This window comes from Corapipo altera, unplaced genomic scaffold (genome assembly GCF_003945725.1).
Source record: "Corapipo altera isolate COAL_440 unplaced genomic scaffold, ASM394572v1 2b, whole genome shotgun sequence".
NCBI lineage: Eukaryota > Metazoa > Chordata > Aves > Passeriformes > Pipridae > Corapipo > Corapipo altera.
The window spans coordinates 15,015,801-15,035,135 of record NW_020884874.1 but is presented as its reverse complement, the minus strand read 5'-3'; the positions used below and the strand labels follow the sequence as shown (position 1 = coordinate 15,035,135).

Genomic DNA, 19,335 nt, shown 5'->3' with positions numbered 1-19,335 from the left:
AAACTTTCCAGACAGCCTTAATCACTTAGTATTTCATACTGGTCATGTTAACGTGGAATAATACCTTCTTAATGTGTAGAAAAATATTCTGGAAAATTCAAGGTCTAAAGTAAACCAGAAATTTAAAACTAATGGTATAGGGAATTAAGAGATCCTGTAAGGGCAAGGCTTACACAGTATGCACTGTAATTTAATTGTATACAACTTCCTCTATTTATGCCACCACCACCACACACTTCCTGCTTTCTTTACTTTCACTCAGCCATAGGGTAACTATTGGCCATACACAATCAAGGCAATTTTTTAACATAGAGCAGAGGTCAGGCTGAAAAGAAGCCATTCTCTTTTTAGAAATCTTGCTGCAGCTAATCTGCTTTATGAGTCATTTTTTTAGACATGTGCTCATTAAACTGTTTTTTCTACAAAATTGGTCTGCCAGCTGCTGAGCTAACCAGCAGGACTTGAGTAGGACACAGGCAGATATGAGAGATCAGGTCTGCTGATCTAGAAAATTGTGGGATCATCTGACTTCTCCTTTGAATGACAAAGAGTACAGACAATAACTTCACAAAGGCAGGGAACTGCTCCTTAACAGTGATAAATCCTAATATTCCTTCTTTTTTTTCTGAACTTATTATCATCTGAGTCATTTTGAACTGGCCTAATGTAAGTAATATATTTTATTCTCTTTGAATTCTTTTTAATGCAGTTCCTTCACAGTCTTAAAAGTCTTGCAGTGACTAGAATAAAACTGTTTTGTTTAACCTTAAATTAAAAACGCATTGATGATCAGGCAGAATGATGTGGCCTCTTAAGCTCTTGAAACTTAAATTTTTAAGGAGGAATGTCCATTAATTTGTATAGAGGTCAGAATTCTAGTTTATCTGGAGTTTATTTTCAGGGAGAATGAACTCAAATAGGAGAATCAAAGATTTATCCTTCATCATGATGTATAAATTGCAAGGTATACTTCTCAAATCATTGGAATTCTGTTAAAAGATTCCTGTTGATTTTGATCTTTCTTTTGGCCTGTAGTGTTCTTAAAGATTAATTTTATGGATGTGCTGAGTGTTCATCTAATGCCCAGTCCAAAACCTGTTAAAAAATCTTTATTTTCTCTTTAACGAGAAATAAACCAAACTCTTGCTTTGTCTAATAGAAAGTTTCTTATTTATAATACACATGTAACTATGCAATTAGAAATAATGTTTCTCAGATACAGCATGCATTGTTATTCTGTCATTCTTCACTAAAACAAATAGTTCTGGTATTGCTTTCATTTCCTTTGTGATATATTCTTTTCTTACAGAGTGTGTACACTCACAAATGTATTTGCTGTCTGAATGGCAAATCACTGTTATCCAGATGGAAAATAGACATTATAATCAAATAAGCACATTTTGCTTTTAGCCTTACCAATTTATGGTTCAGTAAAGCACAGGATTTCTTTTCTGAACTCATATCAGAAGCTAATTTACAAAAATATGTCATATATAGTTAGTGCCCCTGTGGCCTTCAGAATAGCAGGCAAGAGTCAAAGAACATTTTAGATGAATGTGAAACACAGGAAGATATCTACGAAGCACAATTTCCAAGTTTAATTTAGAATAGCAGAAATTAAATTTCAAAAACATATTGCTGAGGATAGAACCAGATGATTTCACTGATCCAGTTCAGATCTTATGTAGCTTCAAGTATCTCATCAATAATCCAGCTACTCTCTTTAGATCCAAATCTGAACCTGTTCCTCTTCTAATGTAGTTTAAGTGTTAAACAAATGAAGATAAAGTACTTACTTAGGACTGAGTTTTCTAACACTGTGAACAATAAAGACTTATTTACCCAACAAGTACTCCTGTTAGTTAATGACATCAGAACAACTGAAGTGAGACCAAGAGGTCATTTAGCCCAACATGTTCCCTCCACCAACAGCCAAACCATCAAATGCTGGTTTGCACTTTCAGTGCAAGATACTACATGCAGTGAGATTCCCAGAGTAGCAGAACACCAACACATCCTTTAGAAACTTTTAACTTTAGAAGACCTTCATTACTTCATCAAAATATCTGCTGGAAATATCTCTGAGTGTTATACCAGAAATAAGCAGGTTGGACTTTTAGGTAAAGCTCAGATAGAAGCAATCTCAGTGTTCAATCTCTGTCTTGATACTGGCACTATATGAGTTTGGTTTATTAATGTCCCCACAGAAAATATGGACAAGGACAACAGAGATACCTTCACAAACTTGAGGGACCAGACCTTAGCTGAGCTTCTATTCTTTTAAACATTCTCTGTGACTCATATTCACCAGCATAAAAAGAGAAATAACTGCACTGGTTTCACTGGAAAGTTAAGGATCAATGGTTTTGTTTTGATTTTAGGCAGATCTGAGATAAGGATGCTATTACAAAAGCTTGGCTGTAAAATTCATTAAGCAGTGTCAATAAAGAGTCTTTAAAACAATACTGTTCAAATGCCACCTAGCTCTGATCATATTTGGTTATCACTGAAAGTACCATGTGGCACAATATTCTGTAACAGTTATGTAAGCCATTAAATCATACTCTGAAGTTCAGATTTTATTTAAATATTTGCTGTAAATTTCCTTTTGCAAATTGAAATTCATAGTTAGGTGAGCATATGTCCTTTGACACAATAAAAAATTGATTTTCTCTATTAATTTCAGATATATTTCATGGAAACTCAATTGTAATAGAATTTGCCTCAGCTTGTGATGTTTACCTACAAAAGATAACAAATGTGGCTTTGTCATAGGACACTTGTTTTTCTGCTGTTTCCTGTTTCTGATTCTCCTATTAGGAGCAGGCATATATGCTTAATTTGTATCTTTGGTCTCTATTACCCCCAAAAATGCTTTGTTGTGCTGTTAGTTTTTTTTTAACTTTGCTCTGCACACCGTCTCCAGTTGCTGTCTCCTTAAATGCACAACAACTTGTATTAAATAGAGACTGGATATAAAATGGGAGCAATTTTATACTATAGAGAAAACAAGCAAAACACAAACACACTTGCACAGCAGTTACTTTTTGTCCTGAGTGGGAGCTAGGGTGTTCCGGAGCTCAGTGAATCAAAGCCTGGGGGCTCACAGCAGCAGATTTATTGCTTGTGTTACTGGGGCTGCAAAGGCAGCTCATCCCCTGCACTGCTGCATCTGTCTGTGGGATTACACTCTTTCACACATACTGGGCATGCAGGTGGTAGAGCCTTTTTTCTCTTAAAAACAACAGCTGCCTTGCAACTGTCAAGAAGAAAAATTCAGCTGGGGGGCTAGGTCTTGACATTTAGCTTTTTTCTTTAGAACAAATAATGACACGGGGTACAGCTCCCTGAGCTCCCCTCTTAGCGTCCATGGAAAGTATTAACTTGGTTTTCAGTTTTATCTCATCTATTTTTTTCCTGGAAAAATGTGGAAAATGAAATGGTACAAAGTTTAGGAGTTGCAGCACTGAAATCCTTTTGTTTACAAGTGCCCTAATTAAGTTAATTAACATTTTCAAATATGTCTTTTTTCCTCTTGGAGTATCACTAAACCACCTGAAATTCACTGACCTCACTAAAGCAGGTGTAATTGTCAGGGACTCATGTTTAGACTGCCCTAAGTGCAGTTACCTCACTCAAGCTAAAATTGTTTGTCTGGTTTTGTCTGGTATTGGACCTTATGGTCTGAACCTACGCTGTCTCTGGCACTGAACTGAGCACTTCACTTAACAAGGTAGTTTCCCTAGGTTTGGTGTATGGACACCATTTAGTGAGGGTGACTCAGCCCACCAAAGAGGTGCAGAGCCTTCCAGGGGTACTTGTATCAAACTTTGTTTAAATGAGGAATTTAGGAGCCTGTATTCCTTAACTGTGTTCCTTAACTTAGGGTACCTGTATTTCCAGTTAGGTGTCTGGGGCGGACAGTGCAAGAAAACGCTAGCTGTTGAACATTTTAACATAGATTTTACTGAACTTTTATATGTCTAAAATATCATTAATAAATGCATTAAATCCTGCATTACAATTACAAAAATATTAAAATGTGCCTTTTTTGTTTACTTCTAGCTACCTCAGAGAAACCTCATGAACACAGTGAGTATCAAGGTGATAAAGAACATTGTTATTTCAGATTTTTGGAGGAAGGTATTTCTTTATGTTGTCAAAGTTTTAGCAGCTTAAGATGGGATTCATCAACACAAAGTCACACAATATTTTGACTTATAAAACTGGTTTTCAATTACTTGCTCTGTAATGCAGGACCAGGCGTGTTTCACAGGTCCCAGTTTGCATGGAAACCATTTTCCAATTCAGGTCAAGATAAGACCTAGCTTTGCCTTCTGCATCTAAGGCAGCTTCGTACTGGGAAAAAATCAAGGGAGCCACAGATGAGGAAGGGTCTGTACAATTCTCTGGCTAGGCCTCTGGCCCAAGCTTTAGAGAGATTTATCTGTTGGTCTGCTGCAACCTCACCTGCTGTACAGTTTAAACATCTGTGCTATAAATTAGAATTGCATATATTTTTAACATTCCTCTGAAATTCCATAGCTTTCTTTTTTCTGTCTCATAATGTTGGGATTTGGATATCACACTGTTTTTAAATAGCACAAAATTGCATTATATTATAATACGGTATAACATCCATTATTCTTACTGCTTCACAATATATCTATGGGATCCCTGTATTAGCTACTGTGAAGAAAATTAACTCTATCCCAATCAAATCCAGGGCACAGAAAAACATGGAAAACTACTTTTTAATTTATGCAGGATACTGAACATTTATTTGTCATTCTAAATGAGAAAACCCCACTTCTGTTGTAATAAAGTACTTCCATGATTTCTGTATTATACATCAAGGAAAAATTTTCTGTATAGAAGATCAGCTATAGCAATTAAATTTAATAGTAGAAGCATTTCAAAATTTTTAGAAATTCTATGTTTCTAAAAAAACACAGAAAATAATTTTGTGATTTCTTAAACACCATTAAAAACTTAAAAAAAATCTTGTCATTATTTTAATTTTTTAGGGAAAAATAATTAAATACTCTTTCTTGAGAAATATATCTATCGAAAAATTCTTCTCTGGTCTCATGTGAATGTGTAATGCAGTCATCTTTTAAAATTATAATGAGAATCTTTTATTTTTTAAATCTTCTAAAAATTAAAAAGCCCTCTAATTTAGGATTCCTTATTTGCAGAGCATGAACATGTTAAACATGAAAAAACTATCTCTCAGAGTAAGCCAGGTAGGTCTGGTAATTTAATCTCCAGTTAATCCCAGCTCCACTTAATAAGGATATGCATGGTCTGAAAAACTTGGAGACTTCCTTGAGCTAGGCACAGATTTTTTTCAGGGACTAGAATGCAAGTATCAACATACTGTTGACCTTTGTTAGCAGTGCTGCTGTTTGAACTTCACATTGAAATGAAACGCTCACGAACAAGTGATTGGATACACCATTTAAACCTTTATGTGTTCAGTGATAAGCAGGCAGGCTTTTTTTCGTTACTTTCTTTTCCTGAATTTTATTTTGAAAGAAAGTAATTTCTCCTGTGCATTTAGCATTTTTTTCATTCATTTTTATAATTAAATATTCTACCTTGTAAGTTAAGTATTTCCATAGACATCTTGAGGTTTCCTACAATCCTTGAGTAGCTGATTTAGTAAAGATGTATTGGCTTTGAGTCAATAGGGGGAAAATATTTCTCAGTTCATCCTTCAAAGTCACATAGGCCAAGCTTTAAATTTAACTTGTTGTTCACTTTTTGTGTATTAAAAGCTACCAGAATGCTTCAACCAGCAGGCAGGTGTAGGTGGACTCAGCCAAGGCAGGAATGTCCTAGTGAGGAAGCCACACTTGGTGGCCACAGTGGTGGCCAAAAAATGTGTTGCCTGGACAGGTGGCATGACCACTTATCTTTCCTGCTAAATGAAATCAGTCCTACTGCACAATCAGCCCAATCTCACCCATATAGCAGCAGAAAAATAAATTTTTTTTGGTGAGGCATTCTCAAACATGAGAGTATCATGTCACAGCATATTGGACTGATTAGGAGCTTATTCGGTATATTCCAGACTCAAATCCTAGGAATTTAAATGCTTGAAGGAAAAAAACTTACTAAATTTCCTTTAACATAAAAGACCTATTCTCAGGTGATTAATGGTTGCTTTGGAGAACAGGGGCTGCTTTGAGTTTCAGTTGATCACTGGAAGCATTAATCTGCAAGCACTGGTGGTAATAGTGTTTCTGCCCGCTGTGTGCCAATGAGTGCTTTTGAGTTAGCAACTTGAATTATAAAAGTTTTATTCTATACAAAGCAGCGACCTCCTTTTTCACCTTGATTCAGAGCAGCTTCAAAACTATTATTCCTATGCCTCCTGTCATCAGACTTAGAAGTATCACATGGCTGAGGTACTAGAGAACTTCAGAAAATATATTGATCCTGTAGGGATATTTAAATTAATATTTAAATTAAAGAGTGTTTTGTGCATGTCAGTGAAAGCAAGTAAAGCAAGAAAATTCATTCCTGATGTAATTCTGCTGAAATTGCCTTCAACACACAGAGAAATGTTTACAGATTTATGTTTTTCCATTTACATTAAATACATCAGGGAAAAAATAATATTAATGCTTGTAGTGCTTCCAAAACTGGAGCTCTGCAAAGAAATAAATTCACTCCAATGAAAGATTTCAGAGTTTTAAACTTTTGGCTTACTCAAAATCCAAACAAAATCAGATTTTTTGTTTATATATTCACAAAATTTATTTTGGACTTTTTTCTGCTTTATGAGGTCATCAAAATAGTTTAATTTTTTTTTTTTAGCAAGACTAATGATATGGTAAACAAAACATGCATAAGAAATTAGAAATATGACATGTTCTTAGCAAAATAATATGCATTATCCTCATCGGGTTTTTTTCACTGCTTTTTTTCACACTGAAGCTGGTGAACAGAGTGATTTTGTGAAGCTTTCTAATGTCTTGAAGTGTATTCCCTTATAGAAACTGTTCTACCTAAGTCTGGATGATCTAATCCTTCAATTTTACTTTGGCTACAATCAACAGCTAGAAACTCAGAGAAAAAACCATACAGTCATCACCTGGAAATCTGCCAGGGAATGTGTCAAGGTGTTCTCCAATGGAGTCAATAGATCAATACTTACTGTATGGTTAGATTGTAGAATAAGCAGGTGAATGAATACCAAAAAATTGCTGTATTTATTCCCAGATGAATACAAATTCACAGGCCTCTTCAAGACACTCTTGTTTTCAACAATAAATTGATTTTGAGAAGAAATTCCTCCCCTACTTTTAAATTGATCAGATGTGCCATCCAGTCAAAGACTTATTTCCCTACTTATTTCCTCCAGACTTATTATCTTAGAATTACAGAGAAAAGATTGCTGTAAATTCTCAACAGAATTAGAAAAATACCTTATTTGGTGTTCAAAACAGTTGGGGTCATACGCAAATAAAAGAAGCCTTTTGATTTTTGCGTGTTATTAATCCAATGCATGCTACAGGTCCTATGTTTAAAGTCAGCATGCTGGGTTTATTTCTGTATTGGTACATCAAAAGCTTAACATCCTGATCTAAACTAGTGAAATGTAGTGTTATATGGTAAAGCTTTTCTAACAGCAGAAAAAATTTAAAAGGAAATCAGCACAGAAGAGAAGATAAACCTTCTCTCTGCCCTCAGAAAGAAAAATTCTCTGGAAGTTACACACTAAATTCAAAGGAAACATCATGTATGTTGAGACCACTCAACAGTCTGCTCTTCTAATTACTGTACTACCCACATATTTAGTCAGAGTGCAGATTAGGATATAGTAGCCGAACTTGGACTTTTGGATTCCATAGAAATAGCTCCTACAAAAGAACAGTTCTTGAGGTTGACTATTTGAGGGTACATAGGTATAGTGATGGGTTAACCAAGGCTCTGACCATCCACAGGTGGCTCTAGCCACCTGTCTCTTTTCCAATACCTCCCTCTATGAACTCATTTAAGAACAAGTTTGACTGCCAGGCTGGAAACATTGGTCTCAGTCAGGGGTCAAGCAGCTTTGTGCATGCAGACAGATTACACATTAGGATTTCTAGACAAATAGTACTCAGATTAGTCAAATGGCTTTGGGGAAAAATATACCTGCCTGACCTGACCTCCACCCAACCATTGTCAGCTTCAGTCTGATGCCTTGCAGAAGTCTTAGGGGAAAGGAAGGGGTCAGAGGCATGTGGCTGCAAACTGCTTTCAGCAGAGGAAGGGGAAATATGGTCTGAATATGTCTTAAGCATATTTAAGAATAATTTAGTGATGTATGTTAATGTCAAAAGGTGGCAGCTGGGAGAGGGGCTTGAATTCAGTTATGGAAAAAGAGATAAGATGGAGTAGTTATAAAAAGGATCTGTTAGGGTGAAGTTTAAATCAAACAAACTGAGTACAGTAGAAATAGGAAAATAAACACCCAAATTTCCACCTGATGTGGACATTTGGCAGGTAAGACAAACTCCACCTAATTAGGAAGTGTAGTCCCACCCATGCCTCTGCTTGAAGTTTTATCCACCATCTAACTTGGAGAAGAGGCGGCTCAAGTCTGGTGGCTGGTGTTGACATGGGTCTACATCATCTGAGAATCGTGCTCAGTAAAGCCACAGGCAGCTGAAGGGCAAGCGAACTTGGGCAGCTTTTCTCGTGAGATTAGCAGTTCAGGGCTGCTCTGAGGTTTTGTGATAGATATCTAGCTAGGTCTAAGTAAGCTTGTCCGGTAGCAGGTGGTATGAACTGACATTCAGACTGTCCCACATGTCCCTCTGTGAGTTAGCATGTGCTTAGGAGTCTCCATACCTTCATCTTCAGAGTGTAGACACACATGTATACCTCCATTCATGCTTGTGATTAGGTAACATCTAAGCAGAAGTTCTCATTATTGCATGATACCAAATTGTTGAACTTAGACACTTAGGAAAGTGATGTTCTCAAAACTATAATAGATGCATTAATAGAATAGTTTCCACCAGAGTGCCTGCCTGAAAGAACTAAAAGGTATGTGGCTGTTTTCTGACGGCTGAGACACTAGGACCAGTAATTTAATTTTTCCATGGAGTATGATCTCACCATGCAGTCAGAACTCATAATGCATGCATGCTGTTTTATAGTGCTACAATGGGATAGTGATGCTAAAGATATGAATTTATTTTGTCATTGTGAACCATATGCATACTATTACCTATAGAAATATTTTTCCAATTATATTCACCTATGCTAACGCACTGTGATTTTAATGTTACTTTCACAATACAGAGGAGAAAATTAAACAACAAAAGACAACTCCCACTGTGAAATCAGGTAAGAATCAATCCTTCTCTCCTGATTTATGGAGGGGGGTAGGGAGTGTCAAACACTATTCAGCACTCATCTAGTGTAGTATGTTTGCACTGCAATAATTTTTTACAGTATTTTGAAATATGTAACTGATAATAGTTTCTTAGAGCAAAACCAGCAGAGTGGCAATTGCAGATACCATTCTAGGGATAGTCTTTCCAATGATGAAGACAGGTCAAGGCCTTTTGGCCCCTAAGCTGCTGGTTCCAGCCTCTTTGTCAGAGCTGGGCTAATGAAATGGGGTGTAGCTGTAAATCAGATTTCTGAAATTATCTCAAACATGGGGATGAACCTTCAGTTGGATTAGGAACTTGGATCAGTCTTAAACTGGCTGTCTCATGGGGAAAACAACTTTGGAACTAAACTCTAAATCTTTGGAGCTTTTCTATGATTCAAACCTTGTAAGTTTTGTAATGTAATGATGGCAGAAAAAAAAATCAAGTAATATTGACTGTTATAGCAACTGTGAAGAGTCAGCTAAGGAATTAAAACATTCTCATCAGCAGCAGCAGTCAACACAAAGCCGTTCAGAAGGATTTTTCATAACCTCTTTATTTCTACTGGGGGTAGCTGTGATCAAAGCATAAACTGAAAGATTGCCAAATCTTGGACAATGATGTCAACAATGGATTTTCATTTGATATGGTGATGATTTGTATTCTTGTTTTGTATATGTCTTTTCTTTTTTGCAGTAGCAGAATAGATGTTGTACAGAGTATTATGGTTCTGTCTCTAATGATGTACATTCATATAATTTGTGGTTTTATATTTCTTTCTATAAGACCTCTTATGATAATCTGTCATTTTACTATGAATGATGTTTTAGAGCTCTCTGATTATCCAGTAAAAGTACTGGTTTGATAGTTTGTATCTGATTCTAAACTGCTGTAGCTTGCTCAAACCCACATAAATTATGTTTCTTCTAATACTAACTGGAGAAATTACTGACAAACACTTCAATATATTTCTAACCTAAATAGTTAATGAGTTAGGAATTACTGATAGGTAAACAAATCTCTAGAAGGAAGAAATTACATTTTTGAATTTACAGGATTTTCACATCTGAATTCCCAATTTTGCTTTTATGGTCAGTTAATTTTCGCTTTTAGCTTGTGATCAAAATTAAAAGGTTCAAGTATTTGGAAACAAAACTGACAGAAATATCATGACTTGGCTACTTTTTAGAAGATTTGTTCATGTGATTATCATGTCTTTTTCCTATTTGTTGGAACCAAACTGAAATTACAACATTTCAGTTTGACCAACTCAACATAAGTTAGTACAGAAATAATTGTAAGTTCTCAGATCAATACCTGTTGAGCTTGAAACAGGCAACTTCAAACATCTTTATTTAATAAACATTTCATAATTACATGAATTAACTTCTGGAGATGACTAGTACTCTCCTGACTAAATATGTAGACTGATGTGCTCTTGATCTTGAAAATCTAATTAATCTTAACTAAAATTTCCAGTCATCTGTTGACTGATCTGAAGCTACTTCTGATTTACACCATTACACAGGGAGAAGTAATCCTGGAATGCATAAATATGTTACGGTGCTAAATGACAGAATAATGCATTATCAGTAGGAGCTGATAACTAGTGGGAATTGCAAAGATCTATATATGTTAGCCTACCTGCACTTTATCAGTTTGAATGCTGTGCACCTTTACACAAGTAGGGGAAGCTAAGAACAAGTGAGAACTCAGTGCCATAAAATATTTGAATGTTAAAAAGAAAGGGGAAAGAAAAGAGTATTTTATCTACTCTTTGTATCTAAATACTACAATTTAACTTTTTTTGTCTTCTGTAGTGCAGGCAAAGCCAACAAGTATGTGATTCCTACCTCGATCAGAAAAATTTCTGTAAAATAGCTGCATATGTGTGTCTTTTTTTTTTACTTTTACATGAGAAAACCCTCCCTTGGCAATTTCTAGCTTTGCTAAAATTGTAATTCCTTTATCACCATGCCTTCCATTTCTTTGATTTATAATAGTCTTGTCATTGCTTTTTAAAAGTCAACTTTACATAACATATTCCTTCAGCACAGGAGTCAACTCGTTCTATGCTTCCCATATTACAACTCCCAACAAAGAATTAATATAGGATTTACAAGTTTTTAAAAAATCACTATTAACAGTTATTTGGATTGAAGAAATGCTCCTGCTGAATTAAAAAAAGAAAAAAGATAAACTATTTTAATATAATTGCATCCTGAATTCTTCTCAGTCAAAAACAACTCAAGAAAGAGTCTATACCTTAACTTACCACACAGCTTGCTTGTTGTTTTACTATATCTTTCATACCTTTAGAATCCCAAGTAAACTTCAAAAAAAAAAAAAATTAATTCCCTAAATAATTTCATTATCAAAAAAAGCCCAGATATGAGAAATATATCACTCTTCACTGACATATGTTTTCATTCACACCATAAAACTCTTACCCATTTGAAATTCCCTATCATGTGTTCCTCTTGGTATTTCTCCACATGTATCTTCACCCGAAATCACAGTTACTAGGAATTCAATTATTCATCTAAGTAGCAGAAAGGATGAGGCATATTGACCTTTTTCAGGGGCCATTCACACTTTCAACACTCTCCACTTTCCACTTTACAGCCCACTTTTGGGTCCTCATTGCTCAAAAGGAAACCGATACACAGTACTTTAGCTGTGCAAAACATGACCTGGAAACAAGGCCAACAGATCTGTCCATTGATTCCTCAGCCTTGAGTTGCATTGTGGTCCCTGTTTGCACTGCATAGCTTCTACTATGGTGTGAGATCTGTGGGGTGGGGTTTTCTCAAAGCAAAGTAACATAAATTATAATTTTTTCCAGTAATAATTATGAAGTAGAAGGGAGGGAAGGGGGAGATGAAATGCAATTTTCAAAGCTAAATATAATTTATTCATATGGAACAGTACATGTTCAAGAATTTGGGAATTCAACTCAAGCATATCTGGATCAACAACATAAAGGCTGAGTAAATAGTTGCTGAGTTTGCTCTATGCTCTTCTTTAAAATAATAAAAATGGAAAGTAGATACAAATTACATTTCAAAAATTGAGAGGAGACCCTGTTAACTGACTTCTTCCTTAAGATACATGCATAACTCTTAGTGGTATTAACTGTAGTTATATGCATAGAGCTATGTACAGTACTAATGAACTTTGTTATTTTGTGACAGATCCTTCAGTGGATAATTTGTAAATAATCACGCATGTGTTTGGTTTTTTTCAAAACAACAGCATGAAACAAGAGAAATTGAATGCTTAATCCTGAAAAATATACATGTAGTCTTTCTTAGTTAAAGCCAAAACAAATCAGAAACAACACAAAAACTCCAACCAATCAGAAAAAAAACACCAAAGTATCCATACAAAATGTAACTTAGAAACATAATGGTGATTTTATTATCCTGTTTCTCTCATCTAGAGCAGGAAGCAGTTAGACATCAAAAAGATGTTCCACGAACAAAACCAGGTAAGGACTCCTGCACTTTATGTATTCATTACTTCTGAAAATGTTATTTAAAGAAATATTGAAATAAAATTTTATATGACAAATGTCAGTCATGGCCCTGTGATCTATTTTGCTGTATAGAAAGGCCTTGACATGCTATACCATAACTAAGATAACACAGTGCTCGTTTACAATGTGGGTTGTCATCTTAAGATATAGACATATGTATATATCAAAGGTCAAATTTCTGCTTTTGTAATTCCATTGATGTTAAAGGCATATACCAGCAAGGAATTTGAACCATTTTCTGGAATTGCTCACTTTACATGGCTTCATTTTGTTAATTATTTGTGGGTATTTGCCTTTTATTTGAACTTCACGGTCTTCCTGTATGAGTTAACTTGTCAGGACAAGAAATAGTTTAATTTTTATCCATAGTAGGTATTATATGATAGTTTATTCAGCATGACCTGGCACTATCTATCATTTATGGTAAATGTTTCCGCATATCATAACTCATGCACAGCCTCAGTTGTACAAGATGAGCAAAATTGCTGGTGGGTTAGGAAGGAGTATTGTTCAGTTTCTCTGTGTAGCAATCATCATGGGTTTAAGAAATGTCTGCTCCATGCTTCTCTGTGGAAGGAAATAAGTGAAGAATTAAAATTCTTATTTTTATTATTATTCATCCTTAACTCTAGCAAAACAATTGTCATCTGTAGATGAGAACAGCCCTACTACTATTATTCATTATTAGATTGTTATTAATTACTGTGATATTATTAAAAATTGTGTTTTGATACGCAGGAATCATATAGAACAAATAAAGCTATTCTCTGCTATGACAATGTTATGCTGAACCTGACTGCTCTGACCATTTTTCTTTCCTCTTTTTACTTCCCAGTCAAACCAAAAACCACTGCAAGTATGTGTCATGTCTTGTTTCTTACAGAATATAAACCTTCTTTTCAGATGCATGTTGTCTCGATTTGCATTTTTGTAATTTTGTCATGTTAGGTAACGTTATTTTCTTACTTATACTACAGATACTCTTGTACTCCGCCTGCTTACTAGCAGCTGAACACAACAATACTAAGTACATTTATAATGTAATATTGGGAAGCTGCAACTTTCAAACTACTTTTGCAATTTTTACTTCTTATAAAATAAATTAAATTACACTCGTATCAAAATTGATGTTCTGGTGATTTTAGATGAGTTTAGATGCATGATTTATCTTTATGCAAATATATTTTTTATTGAAAATGGCATGTAGCATAACTGAATTAGGCAACCTTTTCCTTACTTCTTTTACCATTTTGAAATTACTTATACCATTAATTCACTAAGCACATTGTTGGGCTTGTTTCCAAACAAGATTTTTTTTCCTACTTTAATAAAAACCCTAAATTAAATTAAAGAAGAGAAAGGAATATTTCCAATTTAGATGAGTTTTAAGGAGGATTCAAGTGGAATTTCTCACATTACAAATACTTCCACTGAAGTCATTGGATAATGTTGTTCTTAAGGTCACTAAGACTTCTGAACAGATAAAGAGTGGGATCTATTCTTACTGTGGCAAGTCATTACACATTACATACTGCAAATCATGATCAGACAAGAATCGGAAGGACAGTGCTTACACTGCATGCTTTGAATTGTGAAAATATTGAGGTATGGACCTTCACAGATGGATTCGTTGTAGCCTCTTTAGCACAGGACCTATGTTTTCTTTTTTTGTACTGTGCCTGGTACATCAAGACCAAACCATGTTTGGTCTTGCACGCACAAGAATACCAAACCGCAGGTTGAAATCAAGAGGAAGAACATGTAGGCTGATATTTTAAGAGAAAAACTAAGAACTGGCCAAACCATATTCCTGTTTAGCTCTGTAATGAAAGTCCTATGATAAGGGTAGTGTGTTTCTCAAGGTCCTCAGAGTAAGTGGAAGTTTGTTGATGCATTGAGAAGAGAAAATGGCTCTTACATTTCATAGACCAGAGGGTCAAGCTGACTACCCTTGAGGTCAACAGTGTTCCCGTACCTCACTGTCTAAGTCATTAATCCTAAATTAGGATACATGCAGATAACTGGGCCCATTCAGATCCCTCAGAAAGATAATCCCTCAATTAAGGAGTGAGAGCATGAAACTCTTTCCCAGATTTAGTACCTCAGAAAAATCTTGTTTTATCTTCTGAAAATAAAAAAAAATTTTAATTATTCCATGGGTGACAATGCAGTACTGTATCATCTTTCAGCAGCTATGAACATGATCATAAGCAAAAATGTAAATATTAAAAGGATTTAAGCATGTCAGCATTTAACAGCAGCAAAACTGGCCTTTGCTGAATGCCCATGGTGCCTAAGCATTGAGCATTGACATTTATGGGTTTCTTTACAAACCAAGACTTGAATGAAAGTTTCCTGGGATGTGTTAGTGAAAATCATGCTTAATTGCTCAGTCTTCCTGTTGAAAAAGCATTGATGGAGACATTTTCACCTTGGTGTGAGCTGTAGAGCCTCATGTTCACCTGAAACCAAAGCTCAGCAGGAGGAAAATACAGAGATAAATCAATCAAAAGATATCCTGAAATGTTTTGAGAGGTTATTCTCTTTTTGTCCAGCTCCAGGTTCAGGGAATAGAGGCTTTGCTTGGCTAGTGAGGTTATTCTTCTTCCTTCAAATTGTATTTTAAGATAAAACTGGGACTAATGAAGTAGCAATGGGTAAAAAATTCTTGGATTCAAAATCATGATTTAATTCATTCCTTTGATTTAAAAAGAGTAATGATGGTTTGTACCAGAGAATTTCTATTCCATTGAACTGACCAATTTGCATTCATTGTTATGGGTATTAAAATAGCACAAGAATATATGCTTCTCTTGTGCTAGGTGCTGTACAAATATGTAGTCAAAATCTTTGCATCTCCCAAGAGGTTTTATTCTTAAAAGGCAAGGTAAACTACTAATGCGGGAGAAACACACACGGGGGAAAAGGCAGCTATTCAAGGTCAGTGTCATTTTTTCATTGGAGCGTGTGGACAATGAGAGGAAACATTTTAAATTAATAAATTTTTTGGAAAATAGCATAGTCATCTATAACCTTGAAGGCATATTTAAAAATAAGTATTTAAATATTTGTTTGCTGGAAGGCTTTCATTGGCACAGTGTTTGCATTTGCAGGAACCATTGCATGTTGGATTATAGTACTTCAAAGAGTAAGAGTTTTAGCTTTCAATGTGAAACTATGTACACACCCATTGTTGAGGTGCATTTCTTTCTAAATTAATATCCTACAGAAAAGGATGTCGCAGATATCTTTCATCTTGCAGATGAAAGAGAAGATCTACATAAATTGTTGCTTGCCCTGAAAAAAACATGGTACTCAACCTGTTATTCTTTTCCTTCCCTTCCCCATCCCCTTCCTCTTCATCATTGATCATTTTCCCGAAGAGCCAACAGCTGAAATCCCAACAGCAGGTAAATATTACATTTCTCTACTATGCCTTGTGGAAAGAACTAATGAACATACCACTTAGTGCATACTGCTCATCAGCAACAAGCAATGATAATGTAAAGCAGCATGGGTGAAATGACAGCATTGCTGCTATGTAGTTCTCTACCACAGACTGTTATGATTGGTCAGTCGTGATTTTCACTGTTCATCTTCTGCAGCATCTCTTGGTGAGCTACACACAGGTGATCCTCACGGAGCAAGCTAGTGTTAATCAGATAACACATGCACCAGAAGACATTGAAAAAAACATTATCACAACTGGTTGGATGATACACAGTGCAAATGAACAATTTGAAGGCAGCCTGCTAGTTTCCTGCTGTAGTCAAAAGGGAATACTGAAATGGACTCAGACGCCTGAAGCGATACACTTTACTTAATTTCAGTCTGCTCTGTTGAATGCAATCACAGACCAAATGCGTTTGCAGGCTGGGGAAAAGGATGCTGAAAAGAAAAAAGCACATGCTCTAAGTGAATGGACAATTAGGGGGGAAAAAAACCTTGAATAAAAGAAATTACAATCTGTTGGTGCAGGACTTCTGAATGGTCACACTTGGCAGTTTTAAAAGTCCATCGAGCTCCATATTCTGGGGTGTTTTGTTTGTTTAATTTTTTCAGATTGAGATCACTCTGGGAAAGAGAGAAAGAAACAAGCAATAGGCAGAGGGATCCTTCCCTGGTGCATTTTGGCAACAAATAATAAGGGAAATCTGGCAGTAGTTAAGGAATTACAGAATTCAAGTGCCTAAAGCCCTTATCAGAGTTTTCTAAACTACTCTGTAACCACCAATATTCAAAAAATTTCCAAAAACTCTACATAAAGCCCAGAATGGCTGCTGCTGCTAAGGGTAGCAACCACTATTATAGTATTAGAGACATTGTATACGTGCCATGAGACACATTTACCACAATAATTCTTGCAGGGAAATTACAAGGGAGAGAATCTTTGTGCAATGTACTTATTGTAAGAGCCCTGTATTTCTGCTGCCTGTCACGTAATTTTCTTTCCTTGCAAATCTTTCTAGCCACAAAAAAACCAAAACCAAAGACAACTAAGGAAAAAGAAGGTAGGATTTACTCTGTGTGTGCACATATATGTAGAAAATAACAATAAAAATAGCATGAGATTGCAAATTTGCATGTATTGTTGTTTGAAACAACCCCTAATATATCTGTGTTAATTTGTGAAGAATATTACCAGACAATTCTAGGCAATAATCTATTCAACAGTCAGCTTACCAAACTTGAACTGTGCTACTTTTTCCTTGCTAGAAAAACCAACAGAGAAGAAACAGTTGAAAAATGAAAAAAACAAAGGTAATAAAGGGATGAGTATCTTTGTAAACAGTAGTAAAAATGCAAGCATTAGGTTTTGGGGTTTTTTGAGGGGGTTGGAAAAAGGAGGTTTGTTAGTCTTTTTACATGTGTGCAAGTAGGCCAAAGTGATGATATTGTACATAAATTTCCAGTAATTGAATGTCTGGTGGCTCCTTTGCATATGAGTATCAAGGATTACATCAGCACATCCAATCTGGCTGCAGCAATGCCCTGCCCATGACCCTCCCTGGCTGGCACAGCATTAGCCTCTCTGCAGGATTCTCCAGCACTGCAGCTTCAGGGTTGGCAGCCCCCACTGTGTCTGCTGTTATGCTCCCTACAGAAGTAGTGCAAAGTTCATCTCCATAGCTTGTGTGATCCCTTAGGTCACCAGCTTCATGCTGTAGAATAACTGCACTGATAACAAGAAGCACTTTTTTATATATAAGACAGACTTCACGATCACCTATATTCTGGCTACACTGCTGGACACAGCACTACCTTGGATTTTTTCCCTACAGTAATATACAAACGGAGAAATGTTTTCTGCTATGCCTCTAAAGATAATTAATAGTAATAAATTACCCTATTTTATTAAGGAAGTGATGGAAGACATAAAAATCTTCTCTACATTGGTTAAATACAGTGACTTACATATAAACTTTGTATATTGAAGTCCTGACCCTCAAAGGATAACTGTTAGTTGTACTCGTGCAAGTGCATTAAACTAGCACCTAGAAGCAGTTTGGTTTTATGGCTTCACCAGACATAACATTTCTATGTTTAAATAATTTATTAGGAGAGTCATGCTTAAAAAAGTCTAGTTTAAAGAAATTCTTATGTGAGATTTGATTCCAAGAAACCAACATGTTTCTTACTGAAATTTATTTCAGTATTTTGACCTGAAACTGAAGATTAATGTACTATCTACCTTTTGTCCTTTAGGTGCCCCACCAGTAAAAGAAGCCCCACGACATCAAAACCTGACATCAGGTACATGATTTTCCTTTATTGTGAAGGAACTTCCTTTCAGGAAGGCTGTGGTTTCTTGTTTAGTTTTGTTTGGTTTGTTGTTTTGGTGTTTTGTTGTTTGTTTTTTTTTCTGTAAGAGAGATCACACTTGCAATCTTTTCTCTTTTCGAATTCCAGTCTAAGGGACAAGATGTGAGACAAGCCAGGCAAATCAAATCCATAAATATTGTCCCTGTGAGGAATTAATTGCTAAAATGGTATTACTGTACCACCTTCCTAAACTTTTAAACATATATTCAGACAATTACTTTATTAATCAAGTGGTCTAATTAATTTGGCATGCAGTGTTTAAAACAAATATATTCTCCTCATAGAAAACCTTTTCTGTAACAAAACCACACAGGGAGAAACATATTCAATTTATTTTCTTTCATATTAATAAATATTGTCTTCCATCACACTCTGTCCCAACCCCCCTCTGGCAAAAATGGTGAATAAAGGTAGGGCACCTCAGAAGAAAACCTCCATCCATTTTGTTATCATGTTTTTACTAGTTCGCAGCAAAAATATAAATATGTTCCAGGTTCTTGACGAGTATAAATTAATCCCTATGACTTCAGTGGAACTGCATTATTTCATGAAAAACAAGGATCGAAGTCTTTAGTCTCGCCTGAGGTCTAACTG

General features: G+C 35.6%; 1 protein-coding gene across 1 annotated transcript in view; it reads left to right on the top strand.

Moving 5' to 3' along the window:
- The window catches only part of LOC113941192, a 38,771-nt gene extending 20,091 nt beyond the window's left edge, over positions 1-18,680 (top strand). The window contains exons 4-11 of the mRNA XM_027632350.1: positions 4,066-4,092; positions 5,199-5,246; positions 9,304-9,348; positions 12,823-12,870; positions 13,754-13,774; positions 16,302-16,328; positions 17,388-17,429; positions 18,625-18,680. Coding sequence (XP_027488151.1) covers positions 4,066-4,092; positions 5,199-5,246; positions 9,304-9,348; positions 12,823-12,870; positions 13,754-13,774; positions 16,302-16,328; positions 17,388-17,429; positions 18,625-18,680 — 314 coding nt within the window. The remainder of the gene's footprint in view (positions 1-4,065; positions 4,093-5,198; positions 5,247-9,303; positions 9,349-12,822; positions 12,871-13,753; positions 13,775-16,301; positions 16,329-17,387; positions 17,430-18,624) is intronic.
- Positions 18,681-19,335: the final 655 nt, after the last annotated feature.